The sequence below is a fragment of the Silurus meridionalis genome, chromosome 11 (genome assembly GCF_014805685.1).
Source record: "Silurus meridionalis isolate SWU-2019-XX chromosome 11, ASM1480568v1, whole genome shotgun sequence".
Taxonomy (NCBI): Eukaryota; Metazoa; Chordata; class Actinopteri; order Siluriformes; family Siluridae; genus Silurus; species Silurus meridionalis.
In genome coordinates this window covers 22532501-22557500 of record NC_060894.1, presented here as the reverse complement: position 1 = coordinate 22557500, position 25000 = coordinate 22532501, and the positions used below count along the sequence as shown (strand labels likewise).

General features: G+C 41.3%; 3 protein-coding genes and 2 non-coding genes across 5 annotated transcripts in view; 2 read left to right on the top strand and 3 right to left on the bottom strand.

Annotated features, from left to right (window-relative positions):
• The window catches only part of foxo1b (forkhead box O1 b), a 23814-nt gene extending 13334 nt beyond the window's left edge, over positions 1 to 10480 (bottom strand). The window contains exon 1 of the mRNA XM_046860911.1: positions 9303 to 10480. Coding sequence (XP_046716867.1) covers positions 9303 to 9911 — 609 coding nt within the window. The 5' untranslated portion in view covers positions 9912 to 10480. The remainder of the gene's footprint in view (positions 1 to 9302) is intronic.
• Positions 10481 to 10986: 506 nt separating this feature from the next.
• Positions 10987 to 18349, bottom strand: ap4m1 (adaptor related protein complex 4 subunit mu 1). Its single transcript, XM_046860912.1, has 15 exons — positions 18060 to 18349; positions 16851 to 16936; positions 16654 to 16760; positions 16449 to 16545; positions 16198 to 16308; positions 15973 to 16053; positions 14101 to 14163; positions 13795 to 13861; positions 13557 to 13610; positions 13007 to 13113; positions 12779 to 12870; positions 12520 to 12564; positions 12328 to 12378; positions 12092 to 12209; positions 10987 to 11380 (listed from the first exon to the last, which is right to left on the bottom strand). The coding sequence occupies exons 1-15, from the start codon at positions 18115 to 18117 to the stop codon at positions 11189 to 11191; spliced, it is 1329 nt and encodes a 442-aa protein (XP_046716868.1). The 5' UTR covers positions 18118 to 18349; the 3' UTR covers positions 10987 to 11188.
• Positions 18350 to 18939: 590 nt separating this feature from the next.
• Positions 18940 to 19021, top strand: trnal-uag. The gene has a single exon. It is a non-coding gene; the product is annotated as a tRNA-Leu (tRNA).
• Positions 19022 to 19459: 438 nt separating this feature from the next.
• On the bottom strand, positions 19460 to 19533 carry trnat-agu. Its single transcript has one exon. It is a non-coding gene; the product is annotated as a tRNA-Thr (tRNA).
• A 2177-nt stretch (positions 19534 to 21710) lies between these two features.
• Positions 21711 to 25000, top strand: part of kcnip3b (Kv channel interacting protein 3b, calsenilin) — a 12433-nt gene continuing 9143 nt past the window's right edge. The window contains exons 1-2 of the mRNA XM_046860914.1: positions 21711 to 21811; positions 22753 to 22912. Of these exons, the coding sequence (XP_046716870.1) occupies positions 21770 to 21811; positions 22753 to 22912 (202 nt within the window). The 5' untranslated portion in view covers positions 21711 to 21769. The remainder of the gene's footprint in view (positions 21812 to 22752; positions 22913 to 25000) is intronic.

The window sequence follows — 25000 nt, the reverse complement described above, 5'->3', positions numbered from 1 at the left end:
TTGCATTTCGGGTGTCTAACGTTTAGGGTGTTTTGAGTGTTTCAGGTGTTCTGTGTTTCAGGTGTTCTGTGTTTCGGGTGTTCTGTGTTTCAGGTGTTCTGTGTTTCAGGTGTTCTGTGTTTCGGGTGTTCTGTGTTTCGGTGTTCTGTGTTTCGGTGTTCTGTGTTTGGTGTTCAGTGTTTCGGTGTTCAGTGTTTCGGGTGTTCTGTGTTTCGGGTGTTCTGTGTTTCGGGTGTTCTGTTTTTTCGGGCGTTCTGTGTTTTGGGTGTCGGTGTTCCTCAGGGCTCAGTTCTCGACCTGTGTGATTTTTTTACACTGTAAGATGTGAAATATTAGTTGTCTTTTCTGCCACTTTCTGGGATGCACGGCGTTCCAGGGTAACAAAGACAAAGACAAACAGTTTAACGCTCTGCACGTGTGCCAACGGTTTTACACACATCAGTGAGAAAAACACTGACACCAGGGATGAGTTTTCAGACCCCCCTGAGGGTAAAAGACCCTGAATTACCCTCAGGCTGTAAGTGTGTGTGAGAGAGAGAGGAAAAGAGACAGAGAGAGACAGAGAGAGCATGGACCCATGGGAAACTAACCAATATAGTGTGTGTGTGTGTGTGTGTGTGTGTGTGTGTGTGTGTGTGTGTGTGTGTGTGTGTGTGTGAGTGTGAGTGAGGTGTGGTTTTAAATACAGTTATGGAAATATAATAAACTTAAGTGAATGTTAAACCCACCTTGTGGCTGTTTGACCTGTGTGTATGTGTGTGTATGTATGTGTGTGCGGGTGTGTCTGGGTGTTTGTGTGTTAATGTGTGAGATCTGGGGTCACACACAGACACACAATATAATATAATTACTATTACTACAATGATAATTACTATTAATGTAAATAATAAAAATAATTATTAAATCAGAGAGACAAAAAGAGCATGGGCCCTTGGGAAACTAACCGATATAGTGTGTGTGTGTGTGTGTGTGTGTGTGTGTGTGTGTTATGGTTTTGTGTCCACACGTGCATGTGTATGGTACAGGAAGTCGTGCTCTGAGTAAAAGCCCTAGAGAGGTGCACGTGTGTGTGTGTGTGTATGTATGTATGTATGCATGTGTGTGTGTGTGTGTGTGTGTGTGTGTGTGTGTGTGTGGTATAGTAAAAGAAAACACTCCTCCCTTTCTCCTCCCCTGTTTTTCTATCATTCGTTTTTTTTTCACCCTCGTCGTCGACCACAACACAGGAATCTAACAATGACTTGTTTTATTGTATATTATTATTATAAAAAGAGCAACAAAATTTTTTTTATCCATTTATAATTATGTTTACTGCCTTTGAAACGACTTCGTTCCTGTTATGGCTCACGTTCTAGCAGCTGTAAACGCCCCTCCCTTCACCGTCTCTCTCTATTTTCTCTCTTACGGCTAATAAAACAAAAAGCAAAAACAAAAAGAGGGAAAATGATTGTATTTATTACATAAATAAAGTATTAAAAGTGCTATAGATATTGTCCCCTATATGTTAGAATTAAGATATTGACAGCAGACGTGTCACTAAGGTGCATTATGGGTAATACAGATGCACTATAACAGTGTATGAAACAGTTATTGGTGGTCTATTAAAACACTGAAGCTGCTTTCCTCCTTAAACTCTCTGCTACTCGTTTCAGTTACCTCTGTGTGTGTGTGTGTGTGTGTGTGTGTGTGTGTGTGTGTGTGTGTGTGTGTGTGTGTGTGTGTGTGTGTGTGTGTGTGTGTGTGTGTGTGTGTGAGGGAGGGAGGGAGGGAGGGAGGGAGGAGGTTGTTAACACACGGTGTGTATTTTCCAGTCACTTAGCAGGAAACACATCATCGCTCATTGTGGCAGACGAGCCGCTCTGTTTTCACAGGAAAAGTGCAGAAATAAAAATAACCCTGAGCCCAAAGGTTCGACTGGAGTGCCGCTGGACATGGCCTGAAAAATCCAATATTTCTCTTTTAAATATTAAAATAAAAAGGGATGTGTTGAAAAGGAGGAAGATGTGAGGATGAGTGGTGAAATGAGAGAAAAAGAGAAAGACCTAAAAACAGCTGGAATGCTGTGTTCCTTCTCAGAAGCTTTTTGCACACACATATATATATATATATATATATATATATATATATATATATATATATACCCATACAAAATGGTATAAAAGAAATCATGACTAGTTTTGTAACACACGACAAATGGCAGCATAAAAGCTTCACACAGTCACAGGGAGCACCGACCTTCATAAGTCAACGTGCCAATAGACATCTTCCTGTGTACGTCAGGAGCTGTGCAGCTGGTGATATTCTGACCACGTCTGCGATTTCATCACAGACAGCGAGTCAGAACAAACGGCAAATTCTGGGTAAAATTGGGCAAATCTTCCACATGTTTGACGTGACATATGTTTAACATACGGCGCCACTGCAACAAGTCATTCGATGTGTTTCGGGTGCCATGTGCGCTTCACACACTTCGAAAAGAAGATTTCCAGGACACGTTCCAGACGAACGCTGCGATCTGTATTGCTGTGTGGGAATTATTTTGAAGGTGACAGTGTGGAAACATAGATAAATAAATGTTCCATTACACTGGATGTAAATTTAAATGGCTAAAAAGCACAACAATTCAACTCATAACTGCAAGAAGAGGACTTATCATCAAGCCCTGAGGTTGTGATAATCACTGCAACTTTGTCACGTTGCAGTCGAACAGTTCACTAGGACAGCGTGACAGAGGTTTTTTTCCTTATTTTATAATGAACTGATGTTTTTTATCCTATATTATAATAAAGAAAAACGTTCTGAACTCCACACGGCTTCGTGTTTCCTGGTTGGCGATGCAGAATCATCCACTCGATCGATTATCTTCTCTTTATTTGCGTGATTTTTTCTCAGTTGGCTCGGGGACGATGAGGCGAGCTGGATGTTCGACTCAATCGTACATTCTACACACACAAAAGAGAGACTCACGCACAAAATTAAACACACTCACGGATAGAAAAGCCGGTATGCAGCAGGAATAAGACTTACACACCTAAGCATCAGGAAGAACTCGAACAATTTATTCATCTTTCATTTCAAATATTTCAGGTAAAAATGTAATTCACATTGACTTAACACCACTTCTATTCATGGTTTACACGATGACCACATTCTGACACTAAGGGCATCGCGATTCTCAGTAAAAACTGAGTCTAGAGTGGTAATAAGTTTAATCAGGCCGATGGTGGAAGAGGTGGTTCTCCGTGACGTCAGAACAATTTCCTAAGAAGAAGACAATCCCGGTCTGGAGGGAGGGATGTGAGCACAGGACTCAGGAATGGAGGATGTGTGACGTTTTCCTCTCCGACATTCTCCCCACTTCTCCCCTCTTCCTCCTGTTATTGTGTCCCATAGCGAGTGCACTTAACTTTTAAAGCGAGGCCTAAAAATATTCATGTTTCTCCTCTTTTGAAGCTTCAGAGGCAAGAAAGTGGTGACAAGCGCTCTGAAAATCTGAGGCGTGGAGTTCAGATCCGTAAACACACGAGTCTGACCCGGTCACGGGGGGGTCCGACCCGTTTCGTTTTCTATTCAGGAGAAGGCACAGAGAAAAGGACGAGCGACGATTAAACACCACACCCAGACACGTGCTTTCCGCCTGAGACACGTCTGTCATTACACATCACTCTGTCTGTCTCACCTGTCTGTCTGTCTGAACCTCCAACAACGGGCAAGAGCGTGTGTGTTTATCTCACACACACACACACACTCAGACATGCCTTCGTTAGTGTGCTGCGTGTGACTCATTCCTTCGGTATCCAGCGGGTTTAGTTTCCGCATCGGATATTCACTTCATTAAACAATAAAAACAAACAATTCACAACTTAAACAAGAGCTGATTACTCACAAAATCAGGGTATTATTCATCAGATTACAATTTAATCAGGCAACACCATTTTATACCCAACACCAGCACAGGCTGGTTCAGTTCTGAAGTGCAGGTGAGAACCAGGACTGAGGAGGAAGCTCGTCTGGGCCACATGATGAGAATTTTACATCGCCGTGGTTTTAGACATACTGTAAATAATATCACTATTGTACCAATCAGGATTTATAACCCTTACCATCACACCCTTACCCCTTATAGAACATCATGTATTTCTCTCTTTCCTGTTCTAATCAGCTCCATGCTTCTGTAAAGACTTTCCTCTCACTTATGGAGCACGGCTGAGAGGATTCATTCTGCCACAAGAGCATTAATGAGATCAAACACTGATGTTCATATGTTCAAGAAGTCTTGAGTTCAACCCAAAGCACTTTATCAGGGTTGAGGAGGTACAGGACAGGACATTCATGCTGGAACAGTGTTTGGGATTCTTAGTTCCTGAATTGAAAAAAAAACATACAGCAGGGCACAGAGAACAACTGTGTGCTTCAGACATCGAGGGAACTGTTTTGGGAAGAAACAGCTACAGGTGTGATGTTCAGGAGTGCACATTTATCCATTTGGATAAAAACAACGTCCCATGCACACCTCTAAAGACACATGTTTGAAGACTCACCTCTGAAGACACGCCTCTAAAGACACGCCTCTAAAGACACACCTCTGAAGACACACCTCTAAAGACACATCTCTAAAGATGCTTTAGAAGAAATGCCTCTAAAGACACCTTTGAAGACACACCTCGAAAGACGCCTCTGAAGACACGTCTCTAAAGACACCTTTAAAGACACGCCTCTAATGATGCACTTCCATTGACCTTGCTCCAAAGACAAACCTTTAAGGATATTGCTCTGAAGATCTCTCTAGCTCTAAAGATACATCTCTATGGATATATCTCTAAAGACAATCCTCTTAAGGACATGTCTCTAAAAACATGTGTATGAAGACATGCCTATTAAGTCAAGCCTATAAAGATACGCCTGTAAAGACAGGCCTTTAAGGATATATCTCTAAAGACACGCCTATAAAGCCACATGTCTCTAAAGACCAACCACAGAAGACACGTGTGAAAAGACACACCGCTGAGAACACACCACTGAGGACATGTCTCCAAAGACACACCTTGTGCATGCAGCTCAAGTGGATTTGTCTTCCTCTTGCTGAGAAACATGTTCAACTCTCAGAATTCAAATCTTTATAAATCTGATAAACATCCGACAACACCTTCATGACCTCTGCCTTTACACACTGTTCCTCTTCCTCTACCTCGAGTTCACGCTGAACTGTATGCTGGGAAACGCCGCTGTAACGGCAGTCTGTGTGTTTATTCCGGCTTTATCCCGATCCCAAGGCGGGATTCCCGTAAACATGTGAACCACAGGTCATCCAGTCAAACAGCTCAAGGCTCCACTGAATAAAAATAACATACACCTATACACACACACACACACACACACACACACACACACACACACACACACATTGTTACCCCATTATTATCCCCGATCGCTCAAAAAGTCCGCTTCAGTTTCCTCCTTTCAAAGAAAGACTCCAAAAACACTGCTTCTCTAATGAGTGTCACTATTTATAACAGAATGGAGCACAAGGTGAATTCCCATCCAGCTCCGAGAGCTTTAGCTGCTTCTAAAGCGGCGCTGGCGAAAGTTCAGGATGTATTTTACACATAAGAATTGTCCATAACGAACCTTTACTCTGAATGCAGTCCATCATGTGGGTCGCGTCACATCTACAGATCGTCTACGTCAATGTAGGGAACAAGTAATGCAAGCCTATAGACTATAGATTAGCAAGGGATGAAATGTTCCTCAGGATGTCCACGAGTCTCAACTTAAATACAGATTCATATCTAGGACATCTGAGGACACTTCCCAAACTCTGAAGCTAGAATCTAATGAAGCTGCTGTTAGTGGACAATACATCACAGCAATTTATCAAAATACCCAAATAAACCCCACCCACCATTCAGCTTTTTATCCTATCAGAGAGCAGCAACTAACTAAGAAAGGTGACGATTGACATGTGCTTCTTCAGAGTGATCGACCTTCTGCACGACGCTGCATTATAGAGTGACGGAACACACACGTGGATGAAATCTGCATTCCCTCTTCTGCATACAGGAACCCGTAAGAAGCCCATCACACCCACACGGAACCGCCGTATATCGCAATTTATCGCAAATAAATTGCGATATAAATTGCATAAATTGCAATTGCAAATAAATTGCAACCAGCAGGACACGCCCACAAGGTTGAAAAAAAGCTGTTAAACCGTGATGTGACACGACTGTAATTAAAATCAATCAATTAATGAATCAATCAATCAGTCAATAAGCTCTGTTTAATGGAATCTAAGGAGCAAATGGTTACACGTGTGTGTGTGTGTGTGTGTGTGTGCGCACGCGCCTGTGTGTAGCTGACAGTGCAAAGCTACATGACGAGCGAGTGAAGACTGCTGACTGCTCCACATCGACTCAACTCACGTAACTTCCTCTTGACATTTTTGACTGGGGATTTTTTACTTCTGATATCAAACGATTTCTGAGAAAATGCTTGTGTTCCACGTGCCTTTTACACAGCTGAGTGTGTGACGCTTTGATCCCTCTGCACATCTGCACCATGCTAATTACACACTGCACACCTGCATGCAGATGGACCGTGCAGATCATCAGCAGAGAAACCGCGAGCGCTGCACTGATACCGATCTCTATAAACCGATTTTTTAGATGGTGTCAGAGATGCAGCGATGTTCTTCTGCAGGAACGTCCAGGAGACTCCGTCAGAAACACGGCCCCTCAATCACGTGATTATTTCATTTATTTACTAATTAACTGTAAAACCAAGAAAACGTAATACAACTCTAAGCGCTCAAAAGCCCTTCTTTAAAGTTTATTACGATAAACACACTTAAATGACTTTCTTTATGTTAGTACTTTACCCCTTCGGCCACGCCCCCTCGGCCACACCCCCTCGTGTCACACCTGGATGGTGGACTGCATCTGCACTGTCTTCATCAGTTACACACACACACACACACACACACACACACACACACACACACACACACACACACACACACACACACACAGACACACTTGCCACTGTGATTTAATATTTGATTATCTGTGACCATGCTCTCACACACACACACACATACACACACACACATATATATATACACACACACATATTCATATATTCATATACACCTCTGCCACACACTTACATACATGCACACACACTCACACACACGCGCACACACACGCACACACACACACGCACACACACGCACACACACACACAGCCCCAGTTTGACTCCACAAACAACTGCAAACATCTGTCCTCAAATTCACATACATTCTGTGTGTGTGTGTGTGTGTGTGTGTGTGTGTGTGTGTGTGTGTGCGTGTGTGTGTTCAGCCTTAAAGATTGGTGAGAGGTAAAGTGCTGCAAACTTCAAAGAATTATGAGATTCATCCGCTGAGCACAGAGACCACAGTTCAACATGCAAACTACCGAGAGAGAAAAAGAAAGAAAGAAAATAAAAGTGCCAATAATATATGCATATACTGTACAGTAAGAAGATGAAAACACACACACACACACGCACACACACACACACACACACACACACACACACACACACACACACACAGCCAGATTTCCAAAAACAGCCGCAAGATGCAAAGCAGGTGTGACCATCATGATGTCATGAAGGTTTTGATATTTCATTACCACACATACGAATGTTCAACAAAACACACACACACACAGACACACACACACACAGACACACACACACACACACACACCTAAATATGTTCACTTCAGAATGGAGTTTGAATTAAGAATGTTTCAGGTTAATGTTAAGCTGCACAAGAATGACTCACTCACCGAAACCTGTACACACACACACACACACACACACACACTTCACCTTCTTTTCCTGCATTACTCAGAGTGAAACAGTGCTGCACCTTCTGCCAGTGTCAGGACATTTTCATGTCACCTTAAATAACCTCACACTTCCGTTCAGCTTCTGGATATGTGTGTGTGTGTGTGTGTGTGTGTGTGTGTGTGTGTGTGTGTGATGAATGATCTATCATTCAAAAAACGTTTAAACCATGACCTTTGACTCTATACCCTGAAGCAATAGGACACGAGGCTTCTGTTTCTGCAACATCTCGCTGGACCAATCAGGATGCAGGGATGAGACAGAGGAACAAGACAGTGGGATGAGACCATGATGTATCTGAGAGATTCATTTAGCTCCTTCACCGTTGCTCAGTGGACAAATAAGTGAAAACCTCAGCAGTTAAATGAACCTCATCCCACAGCAGGGTGGACTGGTCAGGGTGCTAGAAGGAGTCTCTCTGTGTCAATGTAAAGTTTTTGGTCTTCAGCACTGAGAAACTTTATGGGTTTTTTTCTGTGGTTTCAATGCAACAAAACCATCGAGCTGTGTTTGGTTCTTATTCGAGAAAAAAACAGTGAGAAAGGCGTGTAAGGGAAAGAAGGTTTAGAGAACTGTTTTCTTTTTTTCCTCTGCACATTAAATGTAACTAGAAACAGATAAAAAGTACAAAGTGACATTCATTGCACATTGTAAAAAGTAGTTCTTTGCACTGAAATTGAAGCCCAAGTCCACATGTGGCATGAAAACATCTAAAGCTCAGTTCATTATCACTTAAAATAAAGGAATTAAACTGCTGTTAATGAATTACACTGAATATGTAAACTCAGGTGATTTCCCCACGCAGACGCTGCATAACTCATCACAGTGATTATGATCAGGATTAGTCATGGGTCCGAGCTGGGAAATCACCAAACCCTGCATGAGACTGGCTTTCTGACCTGCTCAGGTGTGTGTGTGTGTGTGTGTGGAGATCAAACACCTCTCATCACTTCACACTTTTAATTCGAGTGAATAAAAGCACGGGGAGCAGCATTCTGATCACAGAACATATCGTTTTCATTCTCACACACCCTCTGCTGCACACTGGGCATGAGCTCCATCTTCACACTCCACACCGCTGCTCTATTGTTGTTATGAAGGTTCTGTTTTCTGAAACATTTTTACCAAGAAACTTTTAGGGATTCTTTGGTTCTCTTTTCCGTGCATGTGTTTTTTAATAAAATAAAAAATACAAAAATAAAATTACTGCATTCTTTAGAGTTTTGTGCACGTGCGCTGCTGGAGTTTGGTTCTGGATTCAAAGTTCAACAGAGTTTAAGAAGTTTGAGAAACTGTGTCTGATTTCAGTAAAGTAAATACAGGACCTTTTTGCTGATGAGCGCGGTTTGTTTGCATCCCTCTGTGTGTGTGTGTGTGTGTGTGTGTGTGTGTGTGTGTGTGTGTTTACCTTCCAGCCGGCTGAGCTGTTGCTGTCCCCCTTGTCCTTGAAGTAAGGGACGCTCTTCACCATCCACTCGTAGATCTGCGCGAGGGTCAGGCGTCTCTCAGGTGAGCTCTCGATCGCCTGCGTGATCAGGTCTGCGTACGACATGTTCCCCCACGCGTTCCTCCGGCACGAGCTGCTCTTCCGCTGTGCAGACGCCGCCGCCGAAGACGACGAGGAGGAGGATGATGTGGAGGACGAGGATGAGGTAGAGGATGAAGAGGAAAGAGGTTGCACGTGCACCTGATGATGCTGCTGCTGCTGCTGCTGCTGCTGCGGCACCTGTTGCACCTGAGCGCGCGCCAGTGGCGGGTGCTGCTCCTGCTGCCGCCGCGCCTCGTTGCTCCTGAAGTCGTGAGCTTTCCTCTCCTCAGTCTCCGTCTCCACCTCCTCCAGCAGAGCCAAGCTCAAGCCGCCCATGAAGTCCAGGTCCCGCTGCTCAGCCTCCGCTCCCGCAGCCACAGGAGGAGAAGACTCGGGTCTGGGCAGCGGCCAGGTGCACGACCTCGGACGGCAGAACGGCTCGAAATCCGGGTCTGGGTCCAGCGGCTGGAGCTGCGCCGCCTCGGCCATGACCTCCTGAGAGAAAACAGTGAATCAACACGCACTCACTCACTCACACTCTCACTCACACACTCACTCACACACTCACTCACACGCGTGCGCGCGCGAGTTTGCCCACAGACAGTAGAAGTCACTCCCGTCACGGAGTCCCGCTCTCATTACACACGCAGCGCGCGAGCAGAGGTTCTACACCTAAACCCCGGACACGCCCACTACGCCTGACTGTCAGGCCACTAACCAATCACATCAGCGCACTAATAAGGTAACTATAGAGCTTATTTGCATACGAGCTAGAATTAAATAGAGAAAGAAAATCAGCATCCGGATTTGTTCCACCGACATTGGATTTGGATTTTTCCCCAGATACTCTGATCTTAATCCGTAGTAGAAACTGTTCCATTTCTGTGGATTTATAGTAAACCAGAACCTTCAGGTGGTAATAACTTAGTGGTTAAGGCACTGGGCTATGGGTCTGAAGATCCCATCCTCTGAGCAAGACCCTCAACCGAAGAGCTTTTAAGATGTATGAATGAGATCAAAGAGAAATAAGGGCGTCTGCCAAATGCTGTAAATGTTGATCCAGCTGTGTCCTGTGAGTGCATCAATCTGGCAACCCGGATTAACAGTATAATAAATGTTATTAGTATGTTGTAATAGTGTTTATTATATAATTATTGTTTATCTTTCATTTTCATCATCACCATCACTATCTCAGGGAGCTTTTCCTTGCCACAGTCGCCGCTGGACAAACTTACAATTATAAATAACAAACTTATACATTATTTTATTACCGCCTTATCTCACTAAAGTCGTTTTGAGACATTGTCCATTTGTGAAAAAACGCTCTGCTAATGCATTAAACTGAACTATTTCTAAATGTGATCTAAATTAGAGCAATAAAAACTTTTACTGACACCAAGGATTTACTTGGTGTCTATGTGCTGCCTTTTATAATTAATCATGACCGCGTCTTCTTTCCGCTAGGGGGCGCCATAATCGTTTCTTTACAGCACATGGTGTGTGTGTGTGTGTGTGTGTGTGTGTGTGTGTGTGTGTGTGTGTGTGAAACGGCAGCACAAATACATTACTGTCAATAATAATTTTAATTCATACATATTCTTTACAAAGAAAATTACAAGCAGAATACAGCAAAATAAAAAAACAAATAAAAGATATGTACATGTATATAATCATCATCACAAACAGGAGCCTTCAGTGTTACCATAGTGAGACAATTTTATGAGAACAATATACAGTATATATATATTTCTGTGCGTGTGTATTCTTCAGATGCGTATAGTGTAGGATTCGGAGTGTGTGACGTAGCGAACCCAGCGATGAGATGGACCCTGCTGGTTTGGAGACAGACGTACAAATCGGAGCTGTAGCCCTGTACACGTGTGTTTGGGAAGCTCGAAGCTCATGCTGACAGGCCCCACCTCCTGGAGAGAGGCGGAGCTAAGACAGGGAACCTCCACCTACAGGAACAGTTATGATTATATATATAAATAAAAAGGATTTAACATGTCACATATACATCATAGCACAGTGAAATACTTTCTTTGTACTTTCCAGTGATGTTAAAAAGCTGTGGTCAGAGCGTGGGTTCAGCCCAAAAAGCCCAAGAGTGGCAGACTGGAAATAGTGGGGTTTGAACCCCTGACCTTCTGATCAGTAACCCAGAGCCTAGTTACCACTTCCTATAGTAATGAGAGCTAGTGATTAGGATCGTGTTACCTGAGAATTAAAAAATGGCTGTTTAAGACTTGTGAACAAGAAGGAAAGATAAAAGGAAGAAAGAACGCAGGAAAGAATAAAAATGAAAGAAGGAAAGAAGAAGGGAAGAAGAAAATAAAATATAGAAGAAAGGATTAAAAAGGGAGGAATGTAAGAAATAAAGGGACAGATAGAAAAAAGGAAGGAGAGATAAAAATTGGCTGAAAGAACGAAAAGGGAAGGTCGAAGGATAAACGAATGGAAGGACAGAGGAGTGTATGAGTTTGAGAAGTGATGCATGGTGGATGTGACTTAGATTTAGAACTTTTGTTTAGTGCCAATCTGGCAACCTCACAAGGTCACGCAAACATTAAAATCTGTATTAACTGGTGTATATGCTGGAGTGTGTGTGTGTGTGTGTGTGTGTGTGTTTGTGTGTGTGTTTGTGTGTGGAATAAAGATATAAAGCTCACCTTAAAGAGAGCTGAGAGCTGAGCTCCTCCAGGGAATCGTGGGATTTCCCACGCAATGGATTTGTGTTTGGGTCGAAGCTCAGCCGTCTGGTCAGGACTACTCAACTCCTGAGAGAGACTGAGAGAGAGAGAGAGAGAGAGAGAGAAAGAGAGAGAGAGACTTTAATATTATAATTTTTTTACAATGAAAAATGTAATTATATGAAGCTGTGAGGTCTTTCCTCATTTCCGCGTACCTGAGAGAACCCTTGGGCACAGGAAGTGTCACTGAAACGTTTATAGCAGCGCTGCAACACAAACATATATAAACCTGAGCGTGATAGAAAAATCAATACACACGAAATACAGGAGATGATTAGAGTGGAACTGTGAGCATATATGACCAAACACACACACACCCACACCCACACACACACACACACACGCACCTTTTTGGCGGTAAATCACAGCGCAGTTTGAGGAAAATCAACAACCTGAGCAAAGAGATGGAGAATATTCAATTCATTATTCATTTCACTGCTCAGTCTGTGTGAGAACCTCATCCAATTACATCCAAATATTTGATGCTACGCAGACATTCATCACAAAATTCTCTCACCATCATCATCCTGGTATACACACACCTTTAACACACACCTGTGTGCGATGTTTGTGTGTTGTGTTGTGTTGTTATGAGGAATGTTGTACCTGCTCCCATAATCCTTCTCCACAGTGGGGAAAAGACGGAACGGAGGAGGACACGGCAGCTCATCGCTCAGCTGGTACTGCATCAGGGTTTGCTAAAGTGCGTGCACACACACACACACACACACACACACACAGACTTTATGTACAATCACAATGTAATCATTAATATACACAGACTCCGTTCAAAACAGTGTGTGTGTGTGTGTGTTTGTGTTTGCTTGACTTTACCTCCCCTTGGCTGGGGCAAATCTTTAAAATCCTGTATGTATCAAACTCGTCGAGGTTCACGGCCTGGTGAAAACTGCACTCATCCACTCGCACGGCCGCTCCGTAACCTGACAGAGGGAAAAAGAGAGAGAAAGAAAGAGAGTGTCAGTGTTGATGAAGATGGTGAAGTAGTGTTGGTGTAGTGTGGATGGTGTAGTATTTATGGTATATTTAGTGTAGTATTTATTGTATTTTTAGTGTAGTATTTAAGGTATTTTACTGTAGTATTTATGTTATATATCCTGTAGTATTTATGGTATATTTAGTGTAGTATTTAAGGTATTTTACTGTAGTATTTATGTTATATATCCTGTAGTATTTATGGTATATTTAGTGTAGTATTTAAGGTATTTTACTGTAGTATTTATGGTATTTTACTGTAGTATTTATGGTATTTTTAGTGTAGTATTTATGGTATTTTACTGTAGTATTTATGGTATTTTACTGTAGTATTTATGGTATTTTAAAGCTCTTTCTGATTGATTGTAATGTTAATAGTGACTGCTCTCACCTCTGAGCTGAGACTTCCCAATGCTGAACTCCTCATTCAGGCCGATCCTCATCTCTACACAACACACATTTAAAGATTCGCGCCAATTGAGGGGAGGTGAAGTCAAGCAAACACACACACACACACACACACACACACACACACACACACAGGAATTGTTTCAGCCGATTTCATACAAAACAAGGATATTAAGGTCTATTTTTGATTCTAATATCAGGGTTTATCAGCATTATTGTACCTGAACATGATGGAAGATAACACTTTACTCTGATCTCTCCCTCCACATCTGCTTTCATCACAACCCCCTACAAACAAACACACACACACACACACACACACACACACACACACACACACACAGGTTTTTGTCTCAGTGATAATAGTCTCATGCTGTTACTGTCAGTTTAATATCATGAACAGTCTGTGTGTGTGTGTGTGTGTGTGTGTGTGTGTGTGTGTGTGTGTGTGTGTAAATTATTGGTAATTGTAGAAACTGAAACTTTACTGTCATGGTTTTATACACAATAAAAACTGAAGCACTCACATTAGAGCCAATAACCACTGAGAGTCTCTCCACCACATCCACAAAGATCTCATTCTTACTTCCCTGCAAAACACACACACACACACACACACACACACACACACACACACACACACACACACACACACACACAGGGGGTGGGGGATGATGACTAAATGTAATATATAACATTAACATATATCAGTATATTAAATAATAAATGAATTAGAAACTGGATGAACTGGAACAAATGACTGAATAAACAACTGAATCGATGAGTAAGTGAGTGAATGAGTGAAAGATGGATGAGTGAGTGAGAGAGTGAGAGAGTGAGTAGATGGATGTGTGAGTGAGAGAGTAAGTAGATGGATGAGTAGATGGATGAGTGAGTAAAAGAGTAAGTAGATGGATGAGTGAGTAGATGGATGAGTGAGTGAGAGAGTGAGAGTGAGTAGATGGATGAGTGAGTAGATGAATGTGTGAGTGAAAGAGTAAGTAGATGGATGAGTGAGTAGATGGATGAGTGAGTGAGGTGAGAGAGTGAGTAGATGGATGAGTGGTGAGAGAGTGAGTAGATGGATGAGTGGTGAGAGGTGAGTAGATGAATGTGAGTGAGAGAGTGAGAGAGTAAGTAGATGGATGAGTGAGTGGATGGATGAGTGAGTGAGAGAGTGAGAGATTGAGTAGATGGATGTGTGAGTGAGAGAGTGAGTAGATGGATGTGAGTGAGAGAGTGAGAGGTGAGAGAGTGAGTAGATGGATGAGTGAGTGAGAGAGTGAGTGGATGGATGAGTGAGTAAGAGAGTGAGTAGATGAATGTGTGAGTGAGAGAGAGTAAGTAGATGGATGAGTGAGTGGATGGATGAGTGGTGAGAGAGTGAGAGGTGAGTAGATGGATGTGTGGTGAGAGAGTGAGTAGATGGATAAGTGAGTAGATGGATGAGTGAGTAGATGAATGTGTGAGTGAAAGAGTAAATAGATGGATGAGTGAGTAGATGGATGAGTGGGTGAGAGAGTGAGAGTGAGTAGATGAATGTGTGAGTGAGAGGTGAGAGAGTAAGTAGATGGATGAGTGAGTGTGAGGATGAGTGAGTGAGAGAGTGAGTAGATGGATGTGTGAGTGAGAGAGTGAGTAGATGGATGAGTGAGTAGATGGATAAGTGAGTGAGAGAGTAAGAGAGTGAGTAGATGGATGAGTGAGTAGATGAATGTGTGAGTGAAGAGTGAGTAGATGGATGAGTGAGTGAGAGAGTGAGAGAGTAAGTAGATGAATGTGAGTGAGAGAGAGAGAGTGAGTAGATGAATGTGTGAGTGAGAGCGTGAGAGAGTAAGTAGATGAATGTGTGAGTGAGAGAGTGAGTAGATGGATGAGTGAGAGAGTGAGTAGATGGATGTGTGAGTGAGAGAGTGAGTAGATGGATGAGTGAGTAGATGGATGTGTGAGTGAGAGAGTGAGTAGATGGATGAGTGAGTAGATGGATGTGTGAGTGAGAGAGTAGATGGATGTGTGAGAGAGTGAGAGTGAGTAGATGGATGAGTGAGTAGATGGATGTGTGAGTGAGAGAGTGAGTAGATGGATGTGTGAGTGAGAGAGTGAGTAGATGGATGTGTGAGTGAGAGAGTGAGAGAGTAAGTAGATGGATGAGTGAGTAGATGGATGTGTGGTGAGAGAGTGAGAGAGTAAGTAGATGGATGAGTGAGTAGATGGATGAGTGAGTAGATGGATGAGTGAGTAGATGGATGAGTGAGTAGATAAATGTGTGAGTGAGAGAGTGAGTAGATGGATGTGTGAGTGAGAGAGTGAGAGAGTAAGTAGATGGATGAGTGAGTAGATGGATGAGTGAGTAGATGGATGAGTGAGTAGATGGATGAGTGAGTAGATGGATGAAGCACCTCTCCACTGTGAGAAGTCATGATGGGTCGAGCAGCAGCGGTGCTGGGAGCAACTTTACTCTGCTGTGTCTCTGCTCCAAACTGCAACCAACCAACACACACATACACACACACACACACACACACACACACAAACATACACACACACACACACACCTTTAACCCACTTAATTACAACTAAGATTTACACAGTGAGTGTGTATTATCTGGATTATAAGTTCTTACGAGAGCGATGTTGCTGAGGTCGAACAGACTGAAAGGTTTGGAGGCCACCGGCTCCGTCTGTATAAAATTCTTCAGGATGTCCATGGAGGTTGTCTGAATGTAACCATAATCCTGAGAAAGAAAACAAACAAATAACTCAATGCTCCTCGTCACTTTTTACACTCAGTTACAGCTTCAACGTACGTTTGGATCAGACTAATTAATAATTAATGCTATTTACAACAAAACAGGAAAGTGTGTGTACGACTCACCACCATCTCGTCCAGAAGCTCGTAGATCAGAGCGAAGTTCATGCGCACGGTTTTCTCACAAACGCTGCCGCAGTAATCCTTAATCAGAGAGGCGAGCCTGCACGGGAAAACACACGTCACATCATCAAAGCACGCGTCACACAGAGGCACCGTGACGTCACAGTGAAAAGCGTGGAGGTGAACACAAAGCGTTTCTTCACTACACCTGTTAAGAAACTCGACAGCGGTGAAAGGAGAAAGATCCGTCCTCGTAGACACGACCCAGTAAAGTCCAGCGTTCCGGATGTGAATGAAGTTCACTCCTTTGTGACTCTACAGAGCACAGAGACACACAACAGCATCGTCTGCTGCATCATCCGTCAGAACGAACATACACACAATAACAATCCAATACAAACCCACCATGACCACACAGGGCTGATCTCCACTCAGAGAAGACACCAGCTCATAAAACGTGCTCATGGAGTCTTTTTCAACTTCACCACGGACTGAACGAGAGTCAAGCAAATACACAAACAAAAACAATACACACATTGTGTATGTTTATTAACACATCCCTGACTGTTTATAGCAACTCACCCTGACCAAAGACCCACACACACACACACACACAGATTTAGATTTATACACAAGATTTATTTCTGAAATAGAGAATTATGTGTAAGAGCAGTCTGTAGGTTGTTGTGGATTAGGGGTTGGGCGATACGGCAAAAAAATTCAATTGAAATCTCGTTTAATTCATAATCGATTCACGATTTTGTTTTTTGTAACCATGAGGCTCATGTACAGCTGAAAAGTGTGACTACGAGACGTGAAGAGACGTGAAGAGAATGCTCTTGCACATGAGCAGGTAATCAGGTGCACAGTCGTGAGCTCGGACAATGCCGTTTCTTAATAATTGGACGAGTGCGTCAACATTTTTATACCTTAATTTAAAACAAAATGTAAAAATCTTCTTAAAGTGTAAATGTGAAATAATAAATTAAAAAAAATCTCCTAGCCCAATTCTAGAGTCTATGTGATATTTTGTTTGTCTCTGGGTTATAAGTGTGATCTAGAAAAAATTATAAAAGATAATTCATGAGAAAGATTTTAAATCTCTCAGCTCTGGTAAAGTCAATAATGACCTTTAAATAGCACGTGTCACTGTGTCGCTATAAATATGCTCTTATTATCTTTCATCTCTCACATACATTACTGTCAGTGTGCTGATAGTGTCATATGTGAAATTCTCAGTGGGATCTAGCTTTCTTTTTATACTTTCTGCATCATTATTATGATTTATATTATGTTTCTCCCCTCTGTCCTCTCTATTTGTGTTTTGTGTGTATAAGAAAAAGGTCTGAGTCTTGGAGTAAATCTGCTCTACACGACCTGATGAAGAGTGAATGATAAATAAAACGTTATATATGTGTGTAAACACGTGAATATATAATACTATTAACATTATCTTACACATGCACACCTCTCTCTCACACACACACACACACACACACACACACACACACACACACACAGTACATTAGATTCAACTTCTATCATCATATTGAGTTCTTATTAATCTTCTACAACCCGCACAACCCCCCAAACCCCCCCTGAGGATCAGGATACAGTCTTTGTAGATCAGATTGTCGCCTTTTGATGACAAAATAAACACCTGCGAAATCATTTTCTCGCAAAAATCTCCCCAAAAATCACTAATTCCTGTTTCCACAAACACCACACAGGAGCAGAATATTTCCCTAACTAGATTTTCACAAAATCCGACATAAATTATTTCGGAAAACCGGCATAATTTATGTATAAATATCAAACTAATAGAATGTGTAATAATGAAGGCATTACGCGGCTACGCTACAGCTACAACACACAGTGTTTATAATCCTGCACTTCCGGTATCTGTAGGACCCCTTGGGTAGCTCTCATATGCGCCTGATTAAAAATCGATCTAATCCGTTAACGCACCACATAGAAACTTTAATATAAACTTGTTATTTCAATCCAATTGGATTACACACACAAAATATCACAAAATATAAAAAGTATTAAAAAAATGAATAAAGAGACGACGCGCGATATATTTCAACTAACATTAAATTGATTGTTTGAAACTAAAACGTTCCCAGATAGGTCGTGTTTTTCAAGTGCTTCAGTATAAATATAAATACAGTTCATTTATTCGCTTTATGTTTAAAAAAATATTAAAATACGATTTAAACCTCAACCAGAATTAAACACACCAATAGCTACATAAACATGTAGTTTTATACAACACTGCCGTCTAGTGGTCACATGTGAGAACTGCATATAAATGCGCACGTTCTACAGAAGCAGCTGATGATAGCACATTTTTCTTGTGGAGTTAGCTAGAGGCTAAGATCAAAATTCACAGTGACGATTAAAACCGCTAAAAAGTTCAACATATAAATGCTTAAGTAAAAATATTATTATATAATATTATGTAAAGGGATTATAGCAGCTGAGTTTGCATGGTAGCGTGGCCGAGCGGTCTAAGGCGCTGGATTTAGGCTCCAGTCTCTCTGGAGGCGTGGGTTCGAATCCCACCGCTGCCAACAAGCTTTTTAATTTTTTTACATAGAAAAACACATTACAACAATATTCCACTCTCTTCGTTATGCACTTTAACATTCTAAACAAACTACCGTGATTAATGATGAAATAAACAATCCTATATCCACATACACATCTTCATAGGCAACACAACAATCAACACGAGAGATTAAACTCTTATTTTGTTGTGAATGTCTTTTCACGAACTGAAGTGAGGTGTATTAAAAAGGAATTCCGTAAAAAGGTTTATATTTGGTGTTCTCACAAAACATATAGTACATACATGTGGTCTGTGTATGTAGTGAGACCGATCTACTTAATGCAGTGATATTATAGAAATAGTATTATCAATAATCTATATCTAATTTAAATGTAATCGAATTGTTAATAATAGAGTGAACGAGAGAGTTGGTAATATAAATGAAATAATTTTAGATAAAAGGCACCGCTGGGATTCGAACCCAGGATCTCCTGTTTACTAGACAGGCGCTTTAACCAACTAAGCCACGGCGCCACATGGCAACACGCAGCGTGATAAGATTTTTAATTAGTAGTGTTCTGATCAGAAAACACGAAGTGGTGATCATCTGGTTATTTCACTCTTTTGTTAATTGATAAGAAGAGAAAAAGAAGAGAAACACAACTCTTGCAAAAAAGCAACCAAAGTGCGATAAGAATGGGGGGCAATTTTCGTGGAGTGAAACAGAAAATACACTTGTGAGACTCGAACCCACACCAGCCGAACCGAATGTATTAGTGCTCCATCCACATAACACACACGCGGTCTGAACACAGATTCTGCAGGAGTTGGTGATTTCAGAAACGTGAAAAAAACGCTTTGGTCGTGGCTCCTACGTGGTTTCGTAAGAATCAGCATGTGAAAGTGTTCTAGGGGTTCAGGATTAACATCTGGTTTGCTAAATGGTACAACAAATCAATTACACATTGAACTCGAACAGAACTCAAACACCATGAACGAGGATCTGGTGGAGTTGTGGAAGCAGAAATTTAGCTCAAAACAAAACACAACGATTTGAATCCAACACCTTAACCACTCGGCCATCACATCACAGCGCTTCAGGGATGCTACGATCAGCTGATCTTTCTTTTTCTTTGTCTCATTATCTAAGGTGACCTGGGAAAATATCCACAACTCTTTCCTAATGTCTTGTGCTGCATTTCAGGCCTAAATTTAGGGCGGCTCCGGGGTTTCACACATCTCCTCTTACCGATTCTCTGGCTTAGAAACACTAGACGGGGGACATCGTGGTCCTGCTCAGGAGGCTATCGATCTGTCTGTCATATAAAACTGATTGATTGAGAAATTTTTAGGGAAATGCTCCATCTGATAGCTGCAAATGACTGGAGAAGACCATGAATGCTTTCTGTCAGAAGACAATAATGTTCCACAATTTTACTCTTCTGATATTTACCCCAGAATTATGGAAGAGAGACAATGGAACCTCCAAAATCTTTTTGAAATGATAATAAATACGGTTCCTGTGAAACGTGTGGAACCACTGAGTGATTATGATGTTTAAGAGACAAAGGATGTTCCTTTTGTTACTATGCAGCAAACTCGGTAATGTCACAGCCTGAAGTCCAGATGTTCCACATTATTTTTATTAAACCTACCTAAAATCCTATTGTAGCACGATTCATTTCTTGTGATCCAGTTCATCCCAGAGCAGTTCAGTAGGATTGATGTGTGGTGACTGGGCAGGTTCTTCCATGATAGATATCACTCCAGACGACTGTTTCTTCTCTGTATAACAGATCTCACAAACATGAGTATACCCCTCAGATTTCAGCAACCATTTAAGTATCTTCTCAAACTATAGAAATGAAACTTGGATATATTTTAGAGGAGTCAGTGTGCAGCTTGTATAGCAGTTCAGATTCTCTCTCCTCTAAAAATAACCCAACATACAGCCATTATTGTCTAAATAACTGTCAACAAAAGTGAGTACACCCTCAGTGAACATGTCAAAACTGTGTCCAAATTGTCACTATTTTGTGTGAGCACATTGTTATCTCACACTGCTTTAATCCTCCTGGGCATGGAATTCACCAGAGCTGCACAGGTTGTTGCTGGGATACTTTTCCACTCCTCCATAATGACGTCACGGAGCTGCTGGATGTTACACACATGGTGCTTCCACAGGAGCTCAATAGGGTTGAAGTCTGGAGACATACTTGGCCACTCCATCACCTTCAGCCTTCTCAGCAAGGTAGTTGTCATCTTGTTGGTGAGTTTGGGGTCATTATTATGTTGGACTCACCTGGAGGGGTGATATATTTATATATATGTTGAGAGACGAAACACATGAACATAGAATACATTCATCTTTATACAGAGCAACTTACAATGATCTCATTTACAGATATGCACAATAGAGGGTTAAGGGCAGCTTGGTGTCACTGGGATTACAACTCATGACCTTCTGACCAGAAGTCCAACATCTCAGCCATTGAGGTTGCATCATCACAGAGCCAAATGTTTGTAGTTATGTGTTTTGTGGGCGAACATTTCTGGAAGGAGTCTCCAGTGTCAGCATTTTGAGACGTGATGTGGTCCCTATACGTTTTCATGTCATCTCTCCCTCTCTCTCTCTCTCTCTCTCTCTCTCTCTCTCTCTCTCTCTCTCTCACACTCACTGTGTCCTTCCTCCTTACTCTCACTTTCTCTCTCTTGTCACTCCCCTAAAACATAGGAAGGTGACAGCTGGTGAACAACTGAACTGCAGAAAATGGAAAAGGGAAGAAGAGAAAACAGAGAGCTGCAAATACAGGTGAACTTTATACGTCTTCTTCATGCTAATCTTCATGCCTGCTCCTGTAACGACATTAAATGATAAGCTAAGGATATTTATATATTATAATATAATATATGATCGCTGATATTTTTCTCTTCAAGCTGCTGTTGGTTTTCGGTCTCAAGGTTTTTTTAATTCCGAACTTGACAAGTGTGCACCTGATAATGAACCGTGTGTTATTTGTGTATGGTGTGATTTTGTGTTGTAACAGTATTATTAGCATTATTTGTTTATCAAAAAAAAAAGAACAAAGGCAGACAGATGTCTATTATAGACTGTCCAAATAATAAAAACATCTGGAGTGTTAATAAAGCTGAGAGACATTAATGCAGTGTGTATCGGTGTCTCTCAGCTTTATTAACACTCCAGATGTTTTTATTATTTGGACTGTGTGTTTTTGTTCTTTTTTATAGCATGTGGAATTTACTGATGAAAGAAGTGTGTTTGTGTGTATCCTGTGCTGAAGGTGAAGTCACTCTGACCTCTCTCTGGCTCTTTTTATAAAGATTCAGCTCTGGGAAAAGAGCCAGAGAGACTCCACGATGGAGAGATAGTGAGATGGACCGTGATAAAAAAGAGACGAACGAGTCAAGGACACACAGCACACACTTCTGTTCTCTGAGTGAAATCTCATATTTACAAAGAAAGAGTGTGTGTGTGTTTGTGTTTTTCAAATAAGTTCTCTTTCTATCTATCTATCTATCTATCTATCTATCTATCTATCTATCTATCTATCTATCTATCTATCTATCTATCTATCTATCTAACTGTCTGTCTGTCTGTCTGTCTATCTATCTATCTATCTATCTATCTATCTATCTATCTATCTATCTATCTATCTATCTATCTATCTATCTATCTATCTATCTATCTATCTATCTATCTATCTATCCTTCTGTCTCCTTCGATTCCTCCAGACTGCAGGACAGAAGCATGTGGGTGGAGTTTTGCTCTCTGATGCTGATGAGCAGGAGAGTGGAGGCGGAGACAAACTCACTAAACCCCGCCCCTTATGTCATTACTTTATGAAGTGTTGCCTAAAATGGATCATCAACAGTAGAACAGCTCAGATCACAGGTACACACACACACACACACACACACACACACACACACACACACACACACACAGAATGGAATATGATCAGTTTGATGTAATGGACTGCAATGGCATTTATACCATCACTAGCTGAAGGTAATGACTTTAGTAAGTTTCTCAGCACTCAAGCAGAAGTACTGACTGATACGTTCCTGTCATATCTGCTCTGAGATTCTCTGGTTGAAGATGAATGTATGGGATCATTTATCCTCGAGCATAAAGGATTTCAGCAAACATACGAGGTGGTATCATAAAGTTTGGTGATTCGCTCTGTTTCTTAAGAAAGTACTTTATATATCTGCGTTTCCACACGATCACCTTCAAAATAGTCTCCTTATATAGTTAAACAGTGACCCAGTGTTCTCCTGGAACATGTCCTGGAAGTCTTCTTCTCAAAACGCATCCTACAACTTCTGCAATTCACACCGGATCTTCGTAACAGTGACAAACTGGTGATCTGGATCTTCATCTTTAGGTAGAGGGTAAAGCCAAAGCGCAGGAGCTGAATCAGGTGATTAGGGTGGGTGTGGAAGTGAGATCGTGTGGATCGTTCTCCGACGATCATAATGCACGAGTTGCCAAACGGTCTTGCTGATCTCTCGTCGTCTTCCGGAAAGTTCTCCTGCTCTTGAACCGCGTGTGCCGCTCGAAACACCTCGAACGACTTGTCCCAGTGTTGCTGTATGTCACACGTCACATGTCCACGACGAAAAGACATACGTGGGAACGCACGTGGGTCAGAACAACAGCCAGCTACACCATCAGTCTCCAAACCTTTTGATACCACCTGTATCTCTTTACACTTTATATCTTTCTATTTATTTATTTATTTGTTTGTTTGTTTTTATCAAATTTAAGTAAAATTTGTCCACCATCCAGTTAGATGTTATATAACTGGACCTGGACATAAAACTGAACAGATACATTTTGTTTACAGTTGTATAATAGGTGTGTATGCCTAAAAAACAACTTGTAAATACATGAGATAAATTGAGGTTTATTTAATTAAAATATTTTCTTTACAGCAATAATATATAATAATATTTATTAATTAATTATGAGTAAACGATCTAATTTTGTATTTGGATTCAAATGACCTCATACTGTGTTTCTAAAGACCTCGTTTATATATTGTTTTATACTGTTAAATACTCCGTATATGCACTTTATTAGATTTATTATTCATAAGAATGTTCAGCCTTCCAGGAAAGTAAAAGGGGATAAATATTATTGTCTTGACATGAAGGATTTAGACGGTAAATTACAGTAAAAGATAAAAGTATGTGCCTGATATCCGAGTCAGGATTTTACAGGGTTTTAAAGCACCCTAATGTTTATAAGAGCAGTATCTCAAATCGCGCCATCTACTGTCCAATAAGGTGCACAGCATGGTTTATAATAAAGTCATTGATTTTAGAGTATTGAGTCTAAAGTATGTAATAATTACAGAGAAAGTAACAGAATAAATGTTTGTAATTTCTAGAGTAATAAATGTAACTCTAATCTCCATCAGTGCGTTCTGGGAGTCTTTCGAGTTAACAGAAGAGTGTTGGTACAGTGAGCCAGCAGGGGGCAGAAGTCAAGCAAAAAGATGATGAACAACGGTGTGTTTAGTTTTAATGTTCAGCTGCATAAAAGCTGCCTGACTTCATCTCCTTAAGAGCTTTACTTCATTGTGCTGAGCTGCCCATGATGCACAAACGAAAACTAAATTATTAACTGCTTTTAACATTTAATGCTTCCTGATTGATAAAGTGAACTTTTATGTCACAGCCAGATCATAAAGTTAAGCTGACTCTCTCTCTCTCTCTCTCTCTCCTCTCTCTCTCTCTCTCTCTCTCTTATTTTCTCTCTCTCACTCTCTCTCTCTCTTATTTTCTCTCTCTCACTCTCTCTCTCTCTCTCTCTCTCTCTCTCTCTCTCTCTCTCCTCTCTCTCTCTCCTCTCTCTCTCTCTCTCTCTCTCTCTCTCTCTCTCTCTCTCTCTCTCTCTCTCTCTCTCTCTCTCTCTCACTCTCTCTCTCTCTCTCTCTCACTCTCTCTCTCTCTCTCTGTTTTTAATTAGCTA